Source organism: Lathamus discolor, chromosome 6 (genome assembly GCF_037157495.1).
Source record: "Lathamus discolor isolate bLatDis1 chromosome 6, bLatDis1.hap1, whole genome shotgun sequence".
Classification (NCBI taxonomy): Eukaryota; Metazoa; Chordata; class Aves; order Psittaciformes; family Psittacidae; genus Lathamus; species Lathamus discolor.
In genome coordinates, this window is record NC_088889.1 from 48,515,012 (window position 1) to 48,532,395 (window position 17,384).

The 17,384-nt window shown below is 35.8% G+C and overlaps 1 protein-coding gene across 16 annotated transcripts in view; it reads left to right on the top strand.

Annotated features, from left to right (window-relative positions):
* The window catches only part of GPHN (gephyrin), a 293,631-nt gene that overhangs the window by 149,981 nt on the left and 126,266 nt on the right, over nucleotides 1-17,384 (top strand). For 13 of the 16 annotated variants that reach the window (XR_010614153.1, XM_065686703.1, XM_065686689.1 and 10 more), the window contains one exon: nucleotides 3,047-3,139. Coding sequence is in view for 12 of the 16 variants with exons in the window: in XM_065686703.1 (XP_065542775.1) it covers nucleotides 3,047-3,139 (93 nt within the window). In the remaining 4 variants the exon portion in view is untranslated. Of the gene's footprint in view, nucleotides 1-646; nucleotides 700-3,046; nucleotides 3,140-17,384 lie in introns of all 16 variants that reach the window. The other 3 variants (XM_065686696.1, XM_065686697.1, XM_065686698.1) reach the window with 1 other exon arrangement.

Below are 17,384 nucleotides of genomic sequence, written 5' to 3' on the forward strand. Positions count from 1 at the left end.
GAGACATTCAAGTTACAGCAGAAGGGAATATGTCTGTGTTATATCCATTCACTGACTGAAATGTCAGCAAGCGCTAGCTTAGGTGCGGTGCCACAGGAATTCATCTGTACGTATTCTAGACTTAGTCTGTCTTAAGGTAATATGAATGCCCATATGAATTTGCAAGTATGTATGTGTGGTAAACATGGGGTCTTTCCCCTGTGCCACACACAGTAGGCATTCTTTTCATGAGTTAATGATCTATATTGCCTTTAATTAATTCATATGTGAAAGACTAAGAACTCAGAGAAAGAATGAGGCAACATTTTTCTGCACTGGTGAAATCAAGACTGGTCAGGAGAAAATTCAAATGGATCTTAAGTAAAATTTTGAATGGGCTGTGTTATAATTGAAATAATACCAATGACTGGGCAGTGTATAAGAAGTCCAGAAAGTAGTTCCAACTTGGGAAAGAGGGGCCTGACTGAAACAAGTCCTCTTTGGTGCTGGATATAAATTGTATATTAGTCCCAAGGATTTCTTACTTATTTAAATGAGAAAAAATTAAATTTATTTAAAAGTGGAAATGCAAAGAAGCAGGTAGAGAGCACAGATATCTGATCCAAAACTTAAGGAGACAGCTGACCCATATTTTATTTCTGTGCAGCAGAAAAACATAATCCATGTAGTTATTCTAGGACTTCAATGAAATCTGAACAGGTAAGAAACACAGATGTGTGCTTTTGAAGCAAAATTGTGTCTAGAGGAACTGACTACAGTAGCTGCATTTCTCTCTGTCTACCTTGATACTATAAAATATCTGAAAAAGCCTATTTTAGCATACTAATTGTTAAATATGTTAAGCTTTATCATGCCTGGGGGATTTTGGTTTGGTTTTGGTTGGTTGGTTGGTTTGGTTTTTTGGATTTTTTTGTTGGTGGTGGTGGTTTCGGTTGTTTTTGTTGCTGTTGTTGTTGTTTGTTGGGTTTTTTTGTTTGTTTGGGTTTGGTTTGATTGCCTTTTTTTTTATCCATAATTCCATTAGCAGCATAATTCCATTGACTTGAATGGAGTGACAGTGATTTGCATAACTCTTTGATGTAGTCTCATTTTATCTTGAAAGCTTATCATCAATGAAACAATAGAAGAGGAAAGATACACAAAAATACTTCATGATATTTTCTCTGGTTGAAATGTTACATAATAATTCTGTTTGTATAGCCTTGGTAAAGCCGAATATCAGGTTTATGGCCTAGAGGAATTCTCATTTGAAGACAAAGCAAATTCAGTTCCCTGCAGAGCCAGTGGCGAATCAAGCTACGCTGCTGGCAGAAGCAAAGTGAACATGATAGCTTCTTGTCCTCAGCTAATCAGGGTGGTGCTTCCTTATTTAGGTACTTAGAATGTCAATGAGAATGTTTTGTAAGATAGAGTTTTGTTGGCCAGAGGGAAAGCAAGCAAGCTGACTATCCCTCAGGTATTTTTACATGGTTTTAAAATGATGTGTGCAATTTACATGTCTAAAATACGGTGAAACCCAAAGTTAAACTTACTGCCTCATAGTCAAAGGTCATCTTACTGAAAACTTGTGTTTCTTTACTATAACTAGAACTTGGTAGAGAATTATATGTCTGCCTAAGTACACTGATGCAATAGCAGTAATACACATTTAATTATTGTTCAGTTTATTTGAAGAGTTAGGCTATTAACTGATTTCTTTAGCTTTTTGTGGGCTACTATGAGACTTTTTTTTTTCCCCATGTTAATTGGAGTGGTTTAGAACTGTAGCAAAATGAGAACAGAGGAGGGATTTATTTTCTCTATAAAACTAGTTGAAGCTTGCCAGGTAAAATGCTCCACAAAACCCAAACAAACAACAAAACCCAACACAAAATCTCTCCCTCCTGTTTTACACTGATACATATTTATTGATGTTAATAATTTGTAAAATATACACAATATTAAGCTCTAACTTTGCCAAACACATTTTTACGCTGAACTTCTCTCAAGTATTCTCTGAAATTTGTACCTGTTTGAAGTCAAATATGTTTTTAGATGATAAAATAGAGAAGTTGCCACGTATTCAAAATATTTTTTCTGATGCATAAGGATGTTATTTGAGCAAACAATTTTAAGACTTAAGATAGCGTTTACAACATAATTCCTGCTTTTTCAAAACATAAATCAGAAGTTAGACTTAATAGTTCCTTTCTGTATAGATCTGAGACATTATGGATGTTCTTTTCTTGAGCTTATTTGAAATGTTCATGTAAGCAGAAACTTCTGGTAATTTAAGTGTGATATTAATACAAGAGATGATACGAAAGGGGAACTGGAAGAAATAGGTAAAGAAAGAAGAAATAAAGACAGAACCTTTGGCTTTGACGCTTTGTATAAAGTAATCATTGGATACATTTGCATGATGGAGCTTGCAGGCAGATACAGGTTTATTCTCTAGTATCCTGAGTTCTCCAGTACCATAATTCATTGAGTTTATATGACATTTCTTAAACTTTCTTAGTCTAGCCTCGGAAGTGGTTTACACAGTCCTACTGAAATGTTGTAGGGAATGTAGAAAAGATGATTATAGATAATCTTTTGTGTTGCTGTATCATGTGTATTGTTACATCTTTTAATAGATAAACTTAGAAATATATGGTTCTTGCTTTTTTCAGGCTATTAAAAGAGCACAGAAACCAAAGTTACTGCAATGAGAATCAACCGTGCAGTCTGAATTAAATGAACACAATGTATTACTTCCCAAAATCAAAATAAACGGTGTTATAAATTAATAACTGCGAATTCTTGTTTTCCATTTCAGGTGAAGAGATGGAGAACAGAATTTCAGTTTCCATTTCCTAAAATACAGATACTTGAATTATTCTGTCATATGCTGTTTATGAATAGTGGTTTAAAATCTTTGTATGCAAAGCCATCATGATTTTACAATTTCCTGCATATATTGTGTATATGTTACTAAGAAATTTCAAGTCTTCAGATGTTTTCTGATATAACTGTATCCCACTTATTACGTGGTAGATCTGACAGGATTCATATTCTCTTTCAGGAGACGCTGATAGATTGGTGTGATGAAAAGGAACTTAATTTGATTTTAACAACTGGAGGAACAGGGTTTGCACCACGAGATGTCACTCCAGAGGTGAGATAGTCCTGGAATAAAAAGATCTGCTGTTTGGTGTAGAAATGTGTGAGTCTGCAGGAGGGAGGTGATTTTTTTTTAATTTTATCTGTAACTCTGTAGTATCTATGGACAGATCAAGTGACACACAACGTGGAAGCAGAAAAAGCAATAGGGAATATAGCACAAGAGAATTACTCTGATCTTGGGTTCTGACTCAAAAAACGATTTTCAAACTAAAATGTAGCATAATGGATTTCCAGTCCCCTTACAAAAAAAAAAAAAACCAAAAAAACCCAGCATTTTGGTGTAATTCTCCTTAGTAGTACCGTACAATGCTGCTAAGCAAAACCTTGTGTGGCTTTTGTTGTGTCTTGCACAAGGGGTAGTGGGATAAGAGAGATCCTTTAATTCTCCCTTGCAGGCTACTGCATTGTCAACTACTGCATTGTAGGTTAGAGTGTGAGAGGCAGATAGTAGGGGGAAAAAATTGCTTGACACTACATCATCAAAAAAAGCTAAACAGGCACAGCAATAGAGGTAACATGCACCAATAGATGTTGCACAGGAAATCTGGTTGCATTCGATGTATAAGGAGCTAAGGTAAGGTAATGAAAAAGGGAAGAGTAACCTAATAACCTCACGGCTATGAGTTGTCTTATGAAATGAGCATGTGATTGCAGTTGAAGTATTTTGTTATTTATGGTACAAATTAGATTAATAGAAACTTCTAAAATCACATACTTTTTTTGGTTTACTTGTGTTCGCTAAAGGGCAGAATTAAGACTGAGTGCCTGAAGTGTTTCTTTCTGTAATTTAACATATTTAGATTTCTCTTAAGTACTCATGTAAGTTTTCAATTGCTTAGACTTTCAACTTAGAGTTGATTTGAGTTCATTATAACATGCCTACAATGCCTTTTGCTTACAAATGTGTTCTATCAACCATGGGTATAGTTTAGCTTCTTTCTACTAGAAATCTAAAAATATTTTTGTAAATCTATTGTATAACATTTGTGTAACTAAAAAAACATGTAAAGAAAATGTTCCTGTACGTTACTTCTGATGTTTTTACATTATACACTAGAAACCTGGAGTAACTAAAACCTAAGGTTCAGTGTATCAGAAAATGGGTAGTCTAAGATGACCACAGCATGCTAGAGATAGTAAAACTGAATTTGCAGATCATTCGCTGTGCTAAAGCAACACAAAATTGGAAAGTGTGTTGGTTAAATTGATTTCTTCCTTTCAAACTAACTTAATGGTTTTGAAGGTTGCATTCCCAGCATTGTGTAGAAGGAGGGCTGAATTTCTGTTTCAGTTTTCCTGATTTATTACCTTTATTCAGGGCTGACCCTAAGCAGCAGTGCCAGAGGAAGCATTGCAGCCAGTGCCAGAAACAAGCTACAGATCTCAAGCAGCATTTGGGACAAGAAATAAGCAAATGAGAACTGCACACATAAACACCTACTATTTTTCATACATTGCTTCATTTCTGTTACTCAAACTAATTAAGACAAGTGGTGGTGATCTGTTTGGTTAGTTTTGATGTTACAGTGAGCCATTAAAAAAAAAAGAGTTGTTGAAGTGTCTTTAGACTATGTAATAAAACCACACTGATATAAAAAATCATTAATAACTTGTGCTGTAGAACAGTTGTTTTTAAAGCAATAGGTATGCAAGACTTGGGGTGATTATAACAGAATTATGTATTCTGACTGTTGAATTATTTTGATATTTAAAAAGAATTTATATAGGACAGTATTTACTCACTTTTCACCCATTTAACTTGCATTAAAGTAGCATTTAACTTGGATTAACTTGCAAGCCTAAATTTAAATCACAGCGGAGAGATTGAGTCCCAGTTCTAATTATAAAGTCGCAATGAAAAAGTTTGTTCTTATGACAGGGTTTATTAGATCATTCATTCAGACAAACATTTTGAATGTAAGAAAATTAGCTTGGCAGTATGTATCATTACAAAAAATAATTAAGAAGCATAAGCTTTGGCCCCATATTTACTGTCTTCTGAGTCAGTGAGCACCAATTTGAAATGGAAAATTCATTATGTCTACATAATATGTGCTATTGCATTTGTATTGATGTAGGAAGTGGTTTTAATCTCTTCTGTGTGTGGTGTTTGTTCAGCATGTTCCTCTCATTACTGAACTGATAGTGAAATGGTGTGATCATGACATTGTGCTGTTGAGATGCCATCTTTGAAACATGATTTTAGAACTGGTAGTAATTTCATTTGATACTGGAAGACATGTTAGCATTTTTCCTATGAGTAGGAAGGGTAGTCCCTTGGGTCACATTTCAGCTGGAATGATTTAAGTCCTGCTTCTTCTTAATGCACCTGTACTTTTGATTAGAAAATACGGTTTTCTGAGCATAGGTATGTGATTGCTATTGTACTGTACAAGATAAAGTTACTTCCTGAGAGTATTTACAGCCCAAGGAATTAATGCTAATTGAATGTTATAATTATTTATTAAATTGAAATTAAGTGCCTAGCATAATATATCTAATGAAAATAACTTCTTTAAATTTCAGATATTTATGATTAAGCTTCCAAAAAAATTTACTTGGTTTCCCTACTCACTTGGCCTTTTGAACACTATATCAGAATCATACCAGGTTATTGCAATTGTTTCAATAATATGTAATTTCTTTTTTTTTTTTTTTTATAATGGAGCAGACAAGTTTAGGCGTACTCACTATACCTGATTTTCCTTACCTGTCTCTGGTCTCTAAATGTATAGCCTCTGTCTAGTCAGTGGATGGGAGAATCTTTTGAACCAGTTACTGATTCACATTTTCAGGGGCGAAGGTCAGTTAAATTAAGGAGTGTGAATATCCTTTCTTGTCTGTGCAGCTAGAAGTGATGAAATACAAGTGGATATTTAAAAGCAAAATCCACCCAATGGATGCTGAATTTGAAGGAAATTGTGTTGTAGTTGTTATTAGGGAATGCTGTAATTCAGCTGCTATGGTGGTTGGTGGTAGTTTGCATTTGGACGAAAGCCAAAGTGTAGGCTAAATTTTGTAGATATAACCACTTCTTTTTCACAATCTTATTTTGCCTATAGTTTATGGGGATAGTCTTTAAATCCATACTGGAAATGCTCATACAGTCTGTTGTTTTAAAAAGTGTTTGTTGGTGGACAAACATCAGGCTTTTGCATATGCCCAAGATTTAGGGAACTTTTGGTTTACATTTTCAAATGCAAACGTGTTTTCCATGGAACCACAGTACTTGAGTGGCAGACAGTTACAGTTACAGAATGTTAATGACAATATACATTAACTGCTGTGAAGAGTTAAAAAAAAAAAAAAGTGGCAGCATTTTTATTGATCACTGGATATCCTTCTGAGATAGAAATGTGTTTTCTCTATTTCTTGGTCAGTACAAAAAAGAAAGGAAAAGTCTCCTGTATGCAGACCCTCTGCACAGTTTTCTACCTTTTGGCTTCTCTACTTTTACATTTATTCTTTTGCAAAATTGTACATCGAAATAGTTGACTTGTCTTCCCCCTAACAGAGTCTTCTTACTATTTTCTTTTCTTTCATGTCTGGTGTGGATCACAAGTCTTGTTTGCCCCAGTACAAAGCTAACTTTATGTACATAGATAATAGCAATAGAAGTCAATTTGTTGTGCCTCAGCTGATGCTAGATGTCCTTCAGCTGTGTCGCTGTGTGTATTCACAGATTGTTCAGTCACACTGCAGGTATGCCTGAAATGTTACACCCTGAAATTTTAAGATAAGACTTTAGAAGAAGCTTAGAAGAACTCTCTTTTGTCATGTAAAACCAGTCAGGTCTTTCCTTACTCTTCCTTCTTTTCCAGTGCTCTGGAAAAATTATGAATGCTTCATTTGATTCTTGCTGATTATATTCATCAATATTTATATATTTAAATTATATCTATGTATTTAGACACGTGCTTGTTTTCATTTATGACAATATGTGTGTATTTGCCTATTTTTTCACCAAAGTTCTGTAGTCCATGAAAAGAAATCATTCTCTGGAACTCCCTCATGTTTGTCAGCATCTTTCTGAAAAAGCATGCTCAGAATGAACAAAATACTCCAAACCTAGCCACACAAAAGCCATGTTTGGAGAGAAGAAAGTCTCTATTGTGCCGTGATATAAAGTCTTTTGTATATTCAGTTCAAAATTGCACCAGCATTTTTATAATCAGTACCAATTACAAATTTTATGTCACCTTGCTTGTCTTGGTTCCCTAAGGTCACTTTCGCTGTTGCTGTTTCTCACATTTCTCCTTGGAATTTACTGTGGGGTTTTTTCTTCAAGTTTCATTTGAATTCCACAGACTATTTAGAAATGTCTGTATGCTTCCATTTCTGTGTCCCAAATAGCATTGGCAACCCTCCTAATCTCTATTCCTTGTAATTTTCATGTGTCCTGTCTGTTTCCTTCCCCTTCAACTCTGTTAATGAACTAAGGTGCTTGCGACAAAACAGGGTATATCATGTTATACCCATACTCAGAGCAACATGTTCCCTCCAGGTTAACCAAATCCACTAAGACATGTCCAGTAACACCTTCTACTTAATAGGCAACAATTTAAAGTAGAAATAATACATAGAGATTTTTGTCCTCCCTGATTCAAACGGTGCCTTTCCAGAGCATCTGGGTTTCTAATATTGTTGTGGATACGGCAGTACTTTTGGTCTTCTTCAGCAGTATTCAGCTCTTCTTAGTGCCATATCAAAGACATTTTACTGTTGTCACTGGGCCAAAATAAACAAATTTTCTTTTTACAAACTGTCACTTCAGGACAATCTTCATCTCACCTGGGACATTAGTCACTTTGTGATAGGAATACTATGAAACTATATGACCTCTAATTATCCAGGCTGTTGTTTCAGTTTTTCACCCTTCAGTATTCAAGGTACCCTCCAATTTAATAACCTTTTCCAGCATTTATTTTCATTGTCTATTCTAGGACTGTAGTTTCCCGTATCTCTCAAGGAGGTCTCTCTTCCTTGACTTCTGTGTAGAGCTATTGTGTAATGAAGTGTGCTGTGTACATAAAATGTCTAATCCTGTAACTTGCCATCAGAACTTTTGAGAACTACTGTTCATGGTTTAAATAGGTATGTATTATGTCGCTTCTTGTATGTTGAAACTGGTATTTTGGTTGTAGAGTTCTAGCTCACTTCCAGCTCGCTCCTAAAAGGTGTGAATTATGAAACCGTGCCAGGTGCATCTAGACAACAAATATGCTTAAATGGAACACACTGTTCTGTGACAGACTCCTTCCAAAATGTGTGGTAATTTATTAGAAGTTTATCAGCAACTCTATAAGGTACCATTCCCTTTTTCTGAGTCCTCCAGACACTTTCTAGCTTACATGTTAGGTCTTCATCCAGTCTGCTTTAATTTGTCAATAAAATTTATTATTTGAAATGCTGTATTTGGTGTTACAAAAATTCAAATTTGTTTTTATGCTGTATTAATTTAATTAAAAATTCTATAGTTTGATTTTAAATCTCACCTTTGGAAGGCATACTATTATAGCAGAATCGATATATTTAGTTGCAGAATATTTTTCACTAAACAGCTACTACAAGTTTCTTTGAGAAGCAGCAGCGTACAGATTATTTGCACTACACAGTACACTGTCAGGTTACAGAAGTACCTGTCTTGGGAAATGTGAAACTGGTTTAGCTGATTTATGAAGTGCTAAAAAATGTGCTTTCTGTTCTCTTGAGTTTCTGAGGAAAACTTGGTAACACATCAGCAACACTGAAGAGCTTGGTTGTGCTATCATGAACTGCAGTCACTGCATGGAAGCACCAGGACACCTATAGGAAGAAATGAGAGGCAAAGAAGCTAGATCCCATTTAATCAAATATCAGAGGCTGCAGAAAAAAGGAAAAGAAGGCCCTCATCACACTCCAAACTCCCAACCAAAAAAAAGAAAAACCCCAAACCCAAAGGAAGTAGGAAACATATGCAGAGAGAGCATTCCTGAAGAATGCTTTTTTTTTTTTGATAAATAAAGAGGGATTGGTAGATTCTTGATATTCTGCTATGTAAACAGCAGTTTTGAGCATGTCTCTTTGTGTATCCAGCTGAGATGCTATATTGAAAAAATGTATGTCTCTCAACTTGTTTCTGTCTAGATTTCCTGACATAGACAAGTACAAAGGGGGGTTTGGGGGGAGTAGTGGGGAAGGAATAGGAATACAGAGGATACTTTTTTCTCTGTATCTGGAATTGATGTGTCAAAATGGGAAGCTGCATGTTTTTCAGACATTCCCTTTTTAAAAAGTTTCAAATGTCACAATGGATATAGAAAAAGGTGGTCTGGAGAGATGCTTTCTGTGAGAGTTACACAACTCAGTCTGTTCAGTTTATCATAAAGAACACTGGGAGGTAACTTGGGTTTTGCCTGGGTTTTCTTTGGGAAATAATGTAAGGTACTAACAGCTTGCTTAGTCTACTAGAGAGAATTGTAACAACAGCTGGTGATGGGAAGCTTAAGTCAGAAAAGTCTAATAAGAAAATCATCATAAGGGAAGGTTTTTATGTGTTTGGGTTGGTTTGATTAAAATTAAGATATCAGTCGCACAAACAGATTCCCATCTGTCAAATCAAAGGTGATTGAATGTGGGAGAGATATAAAACTGAAGTTATCTTGTATTCATTCAGAAGTCATGGATGATGTATAATGAGTTATCCTGTGTGGAAGCCAAAACCTGATTCTAGTCTTACGGTTTTTATGTGTTGAAATAAAATGAGAAGATAGTTTGAATTAAATGGATCCTGAAATTGATGAAGAAACAGTTTTGTTTCCTGCATACAAAAGGATTACATGAATTGCTTATTTGTCTCTTGGTGGAAAATGCAAAACTCTAATTATATTGGCTGAGGATGCTGGTGGAAATATCTTTTAAGTTATTTAACTAATGAATTAATCTGTGTAAAGCTGTCTGACCATCATAACCTAAAGATAATACTAATAGAATTCTTTTTAAGCAATTGGGTATTTTTACCTATTTGAGGATCAAATTGCATTATTTTAGCTTTTTTTAATACTCTCAAATACCAAATAGAAGTTCTCTGTCTTTCAAACATGTATGCAAGATCTTTTAAAAAGAAGAATCAATAGTAAAACAACAGTAAGGGATTCAAATGTTTCATAGAAGGAGAAGTAAAGGCACAGTAACAAGCCAGGAAATCTTGCTTTTATTTCTTAACTTTTGCAGTTAATTTTTTATTCCAAGGTAATTTCAGAATGGAAGTTGGAAGAAGCCTCAGCATATCCTGTGGGTGGACGAATGGTTCATATCCCAGTGATTCCAAATACTTTCAAAATACACCCAGAAGGACAGTATGGTTATAATTTACTTTTTATTGAGGGGCCTTCTCCTCCTCTTGGCATTATTGATGCCTTTTAGGCATGTTTTCATTGTAGGGACCACAACTCTCATAGGTATATCTCTGTTAGTTTAAATCATCTGGCTTGGCTCTTATTAGCAGTTTAGCAGCAACAGTGCATAGACCTTGAAGTCCTTTCTGTAGCTGGGAAAGGAAAATATGCCTGCTATAGAATTTCTATATAACAAAATTTTTAGTTTGGGACTTTCAGATTTTTTTCCTTTTTAGGCATTTATAAAACCAGTTTCCATTAAAGCATCACTTTACAGCAGATAATAGGGAACTGAAAAAAATTAAACATCAAGTTAAGGCAAAATAATAATGAAAACATTGTCAGGCCTGTAATTATGCAGTTCTTGCTCTTAATGTGTCGTTTTTTTTAGCTGGTCATGGTCTATTACAAAGAGTTTAATAAAAGCTTAATATGGAGAAAAATATATAAAAAAATATATAGATGTTAGGAAGACTGTGAAGGCAGCTTAAAGAAATGATAACTAGAGGGCAAATAGTAGTCTGGATTTAAGATGGATCAAAAATTGAGTTAGTCCTTTTGACATGAACACACCAGAATAGCAAAATGACTCTCTATTAAAATAGTTGATCATTAAAACTAATACTTATTAAAGAGCGTAGAATTTCTCATTTGCGCCTTGCCTGCAGTGTAGAAGCTTTTTGAGCCACTAAGCGGAAAGAAACTAGAAGAATCCTGGAAAGCAGCTGGCTTCAGTAGTTATTTTAGGATTATAACTAGTCCTTTGCCTGCTTTTGCTAATTGATACCACGTGGAGCAGTGAAGCTTTAGCAAAGTGTAGACTCAGTATAAATACCAGAATAGAAAACAAAAATTACTGTTGTCACATTCAGGCGTGAGGGTCTTATCAATTACGAACAAGAGTCTGATTACTTTTCGGCCTTCTTTGGCACCATGTTTTAGCTTCTTACCACTTTATGCATATATTATTTTCCCAATTATTTTGTAATGAGAATACTCAAATTAATAGAGGTGCATTATCTACTATTTATTATTGACATTTAAACTTTCACTAGATTTAAGAAGTCCATCTGTTCCTCCACAAATAAACATTTTGTCACAGTTCGCTTCATTTTCATTGAGTTTTGAAAGTGTTAGTGAAGGTGCTAGCAATTTTGGTCTTGCTGTGGTGCAGCTAACTGTAGTTGCTGCTGGCCACAAAATCACAGGATTTTATAGAACTACCAATACATGCTCTAAGCAACTTGTACTCTATAGTATTAATATCTATTCTGGCTCAGGCAGAGTGTGTTCTTCTGGTGGTTTATGGCATTATTGGTGCATTTCCATACATATGATGGAAATATCTTGGTCTCCTCTGCCTGAATTTCCTGCCATTTTGGTTTAAGCCCAACTAGTATTTGATACAGAAGAGTTTGGATATGGAAGAAATTCCTGTTCTATGACCCAGATTTCTAAATTTAAAGTTATATGAACCTCTGTTATTCCAATGCCTTGCTCAGCTAGAAGGAGAATAAATGGCTGATATCCAGAGGATCAGTATAAAAAATGTTCCATCAGTTTAGCCTATTATTATGGTATTCCTTAAAAGCTTTGTTGCACATGAGTACATGGCAAATTCATACATATTCTTTCTCTGTGACCTTTCTGAATCCTAACTCAGCAGTGCACAACAGAACTACTGATTATTTCATTGCGTCTAAGGTTCTCTACAGTTTTCAGGAAAGGGAATAGTTGGCTTCTTATTGCATACTATTGCCTTATCAAGGAGAGTTGTAGGTTTTCAGTTAAAGGAGTTAATGTGCAAACAGATAAGTACACACACAATGTGGACCTCTAAGAGGACAGAAATACTGAAGTTTGAATCTTCGTTGACTGTTGACTTTTAGTTACTAGGAAGATACTGAACAAAAAGACATACTGAATAAAAATGACTGAAGTGACATATGAGTTAAACTACTGAATATTATTACTGCTGGGATTTTCTCAGTTCTTGCATTCCAGAATTCATTACATGTTTCTGAAATAGAGCAGCAGCTAAGATTTCTGAAACATGGTTTAATTTGTTTCCATGTTAAATAACAGAGTGCTCAAGTTAAAGAGGAGACAATATGGTAAAAAAAGGTGTTGATAAGTTTTGCACTTCTGCAACTTGCTATGAAGAGGGTTACCCCGCAAGACTCGTAAGACTTAATTCTTTTCATTAGAGTGTGGGTGTATCTAAGCCATGAGTAACAGATAATGACAACTTCAGTTTATCTCACCAATGGCCTGTAATGGCTAATGGGTACTCCTGTTCATCTTCACAAGCTAATTTTGCAGTGGATATGGGAATGAGCTCACAAGACCATCCCCTTTTCCCTCTTATGCACCTTGTGCTAGAGGTAAGTGTGGTTTTGGGGAATAAGGGTGGGATGTCATGAGATGAAAGTGATGTGGGCTTCTTAAATTTTTCACAAACCTCATAAAGGCATGTGTCTTGGGTTGGGCAAAGACTCAGTTGAATTCTTATTTTTTGCCCAAAGAGATTACCCAGTCCTAAATTGACATGCTTTCCTTGAACTGGGAGTCAGAAATCCCTTTTCTCTTCTGTTTTTCTGCTGCAGAATTTCCCAACATTCCCATTATGTGGGCTCCAGAGAGGGGTAAGCAACATCTTCAATCCCACCCAATCATTTCCAAACTAATTCTTTGCTAGTATTTTTTTGCTTTTTTAATCATCATCAGAAACAGGTTTTAGACACATTTTTCCCATTTGTTTGATTTTTCTTGTGGATTCTCATATTTTGTTTTATAGGAAGGTCCCATGGCCTCCCCAGGTGCTAGGGTCAGACTCATCTGCTGTTTCCATTTGTGTGCTATTCTCCTGTGGATATTCATGGTTCACTCTGATCTAATGATATTACCAGAGGGTGAGCATCTAGATTCTTGGGATTGTTTCACTCATGGTATCCTAAGTTACTGAAAAAGCACTGCCACCCTGCTGCTCTGTCAGTCAGTGAGCAGGCTTTTGATTTGTCCTTGCTGACAGTCACATCTGATTTTTTGTGGGCTTTGGTCTTTTGCAGCCTCTCTGGGGACTGCCTGACATTCACTACTCTCTTTTATTCTCTCTACCTTCTGGCTGTGTGGCACTGTCCTCCTGAAATCTTGGCCCTTTACCTGACTGTCTGGCATTACCTCTTGACCAGCTAATTGCTTGACACTGACTACCTGCTGCCCTGTCCATCTGTTGAACGGCATGTATCGCCTCCTTATTGTCCTTTCGATCTGATTGCACATGGGCATTGGCCTTCTGCTGCCCTGTCTCATGCTCTGAGTGCCTGGGCATCACCTTCCTGCTGAGTGCATCTGCTGACTCTGTGGAATTGCTCTTCTGCTGCTTGGCACACCTGCTGACTGTTTGGTACTGCTTTATCAACTTGCTGAATGTCTGGCGTTTTCCTCCTGCCTTTTCACCTAATCCTTCAATACAGTATCCCCTTGCTGCTCTTTGGGTCTGCATACTCACTGATACTCGCTCTTTTGCTGTCCTGTCCACTTGCTTTTATGCCTGGCATTTCAATCATATTGTCCTGCCCACCTGCCTAGATTTTATTTTTAAATATGCACCAGTCTGAAAAAAAATAAGAAGGATTGTAAGGAATGGGGAAAAAAAATATTGTTTGGCTCCTTCATGATCTGATTCAGTTCAACATACCAGCCAAAACCTGATCTCAGTACCAGCATCCACTTTTTTCATAGAACTGCTCAAAACTTTTCCCTCCTTACAAAAAAAAACCCAATAAAGCTGAATCGTATTAAATTTTTGTTTCCATCACTTCATTTGATAGGTTTATTACTGTTCAGTACTACTATATTCAGTATTAAATTTGACAGCAATTAAGTACTAAACCATATCACTAATATTACCTACGGTAGCTCTCAGCATCGATGGAAGGTAGGTAATAACGGGGAGGGGGGGGAACAATCTGTTGCTGAGTCTCAGAAAGATTAAAGTTTTATTGTAGAGATGTTCAGTAAACACAGTGGATCAAAGGGGTAAATAAGAAATGTTACAGAACACTTAATTTGAAACACCTAATGTAAAAAGTCATTGCATGAGTACAGTATTACCAAACTGCAGTGTGTCTTAGTTGCTGCTTCCTACTGTTTACCAGGAAGATGGTCAATTGCCATTTTACATTACAGAATCCTTTGTCACTGTCTCACAGATCAAGAACAGGACTTGACTACATCTATAAGGACCATAGTAAGGGGATAAATTATTCTCACAGCTTAGAGTAAGAAGCAGGATTTCCTGCCTCTTCTTTGAATTCAACTCACTTGCCCTCTCTTTTCCTAGCTCTGCCACAGTCTCTAGCTTATTATGTTTGTTTGTGGGTTTAATTACACTTTTAAATCCAGCCCCAACTAGCAACCAGAGAGAATATTCTGTCATAATGAACACTATCACAATTTCAGAATAAATTCTTCCTACACTTAGAATAATTGTATGTAATATTATTTCAACTTCAGCTTTTAATCTCTCCAGATATAATATTACTACTCCTGCTGTCTTCAGAGATACCCTAAATATGCAAAATTACACCTAACCATGCAGGCAGGGCAGCATCCCCTTAGTCAGTAAGTAGGCTGTTTCACCTGTTGAATCAGAGTGGGACACTGTGGGGGAACACCCTGCTCCCATGCTCTCAAGACCAGCTTACCCCTGTGCAGAATTGCTGCCCATGCAGCAGATAATGTTCCAAGTAAGAGCAAATAGGAACCATCTCCCAGTTTTCACACTAACCTCTATAAATCCAGTAAACTTTTTTTCTGCTTGGAGAAACTGGAGGACACAAATGGCTGCCTTTACTTCCTTACCATCTTCTAGGCTCTCTGTCCTCTCCTCATCCTTTCCAACCCTCCCTTGCTTCTCTGAGGATATTTTTTTCACAACTTTGCGAACTTTTAAAGACAGAAGGCTGGCAGTCTCTCACTTCCTACCAGCTTCACACTGTTGAAGGGTCTGGTAACAAGAACAGATCTCAGTAGCAATTCTCTTTCTCCCAGTGTTACTTTGCTGCTTCCTTAGGCTGTTGTTTGAGAAGTGACTTAAAATGCTGGAAGGGAAGAGGAATATTCACTCCAGCACTGCAAGGTTGCAAGACGCTGCTAGAACTCACTTCTTATCCCAAGGACCATAAGTCATTTTTCTGTGTATCATTTTAGTTACATCTAATATAGTTGTTTGGGATTTTTTTTAATCAGTATTACCTCAAAAACATGGCTACTTTTCAAATTATATTCAGGTTATATAAATTTTCAATGCAGAACAGAATCAGAAACTGGAGGAAATAAGTACAATGCTTTTTCTTGATTGAAAATTATACCTACTGGAGAACTGATACTGTTTGATACAGTGCTGTCTCAAACAGCTTCACTGTAAAATATCCAGGAAGATCAGTTTTCCATCTGCAGTGGTCAAGTTCAACATATTTTGAACAGTTTACAAAAATATAATTATGTTAAGTTGGAAGAATATGTTGTGGGTTTTGTCTTATAAATGAGTCAATTTGGTTAAAGAAACACAAAAAAATTGCATACTAACCCCGGGAATAACATCATGTCTGTCAAATCCCAGGAACAGTGAAATACAACATAATTTTGACATTTTTTAAAATGGTTTTGTTTGGTTGATGTTGTTATTGTTAAGGTATCATGTAGTCTATCCTATGCACTTTTCAAATAAAAATTAGCTTCTGGAACCATCATGAAGAGTTACAAGTCTTTCCAGCATATAGAGTTTCCCTTTCCAGGATAACTAAGTTTCCTGTTATCAGCCTAATTGTATCTTAGTTTTATTTCCTCTTGTTGGACTCTTTTTCTTCCTTATTATCTCTAAAAAAAATTTAGAATTTTTTACATTTCTCATAGTAATTCCCTGAACTACTATGTCTAAATCCTACAAATTATTTGTTGTTAGAGTGTTTTTCATATATCCTCACTTCAATGCAGTTTTTAAGTTCCATTAAAATTTTTACGGCTTGCTTTCTTTATTCTTCTGTGTTTTCTAAAGGTGTTTTTTCTGATGGCAGTCAGCATTGTAGCAGCTAAGATGCTAATTGCTTCAGTTGTTTCTGAAAAGAAAAGAAATTCCTAACTAATTCAGGTCTTTTGCTATCAAAAAGGAAGACAAATATATAATTATTTTGCTACCCTCGTGATTTCCAGAAGTTGTTCTACTGCCCTGACCTATTTAATCACTGCTTTCGGTTTCAGTTGAAGTTTTCCATTCTGTTAAGAATAATGTGTCTGATAGTGACTCATATCAACTTGGAATTCAAATTTTGTTATGTCTGTGTGTTGCTTCTGGATCCAGTTTGAAAAACGTATTTAGTTAATTTTAGAGAATAATGCCTCAGATGATACATGTGCTAAAGAACACATATGCCTCTTGGTTCATGCATTGTCATCAATGATGAGGGCTTTTGCTGTCACAAATCATATAACAATTGACTGAGGGTATGTTGATACAGAGTAAGTACCAATGTCTGTCTACTCTTTACTCAGTGGTTAAATAGCTTTTGTTAGAAGAATGAGGAGATAGATATACAAAGCGGATGTAAGAAGCAAGTTGACACTATTTTTACATTGATTACTTCTGAGCACTGCAAATTGTAACCCATGATTTTTTATTTTGTTCTGATGAATATATTTGGGAAGATTTAAATACCCCATCTTCTGGGTTCCCTTTTCTTGAAATGTCCTTCAGAGTACAGGCTAGGAAAAGCTGTTTACTTGGTTGTAATGCAGTTTTAACTGATTCCTTGTGAAGAGAATGTCCACAGCTTAAAGTTAGTGAACTTCCTTAGTAAA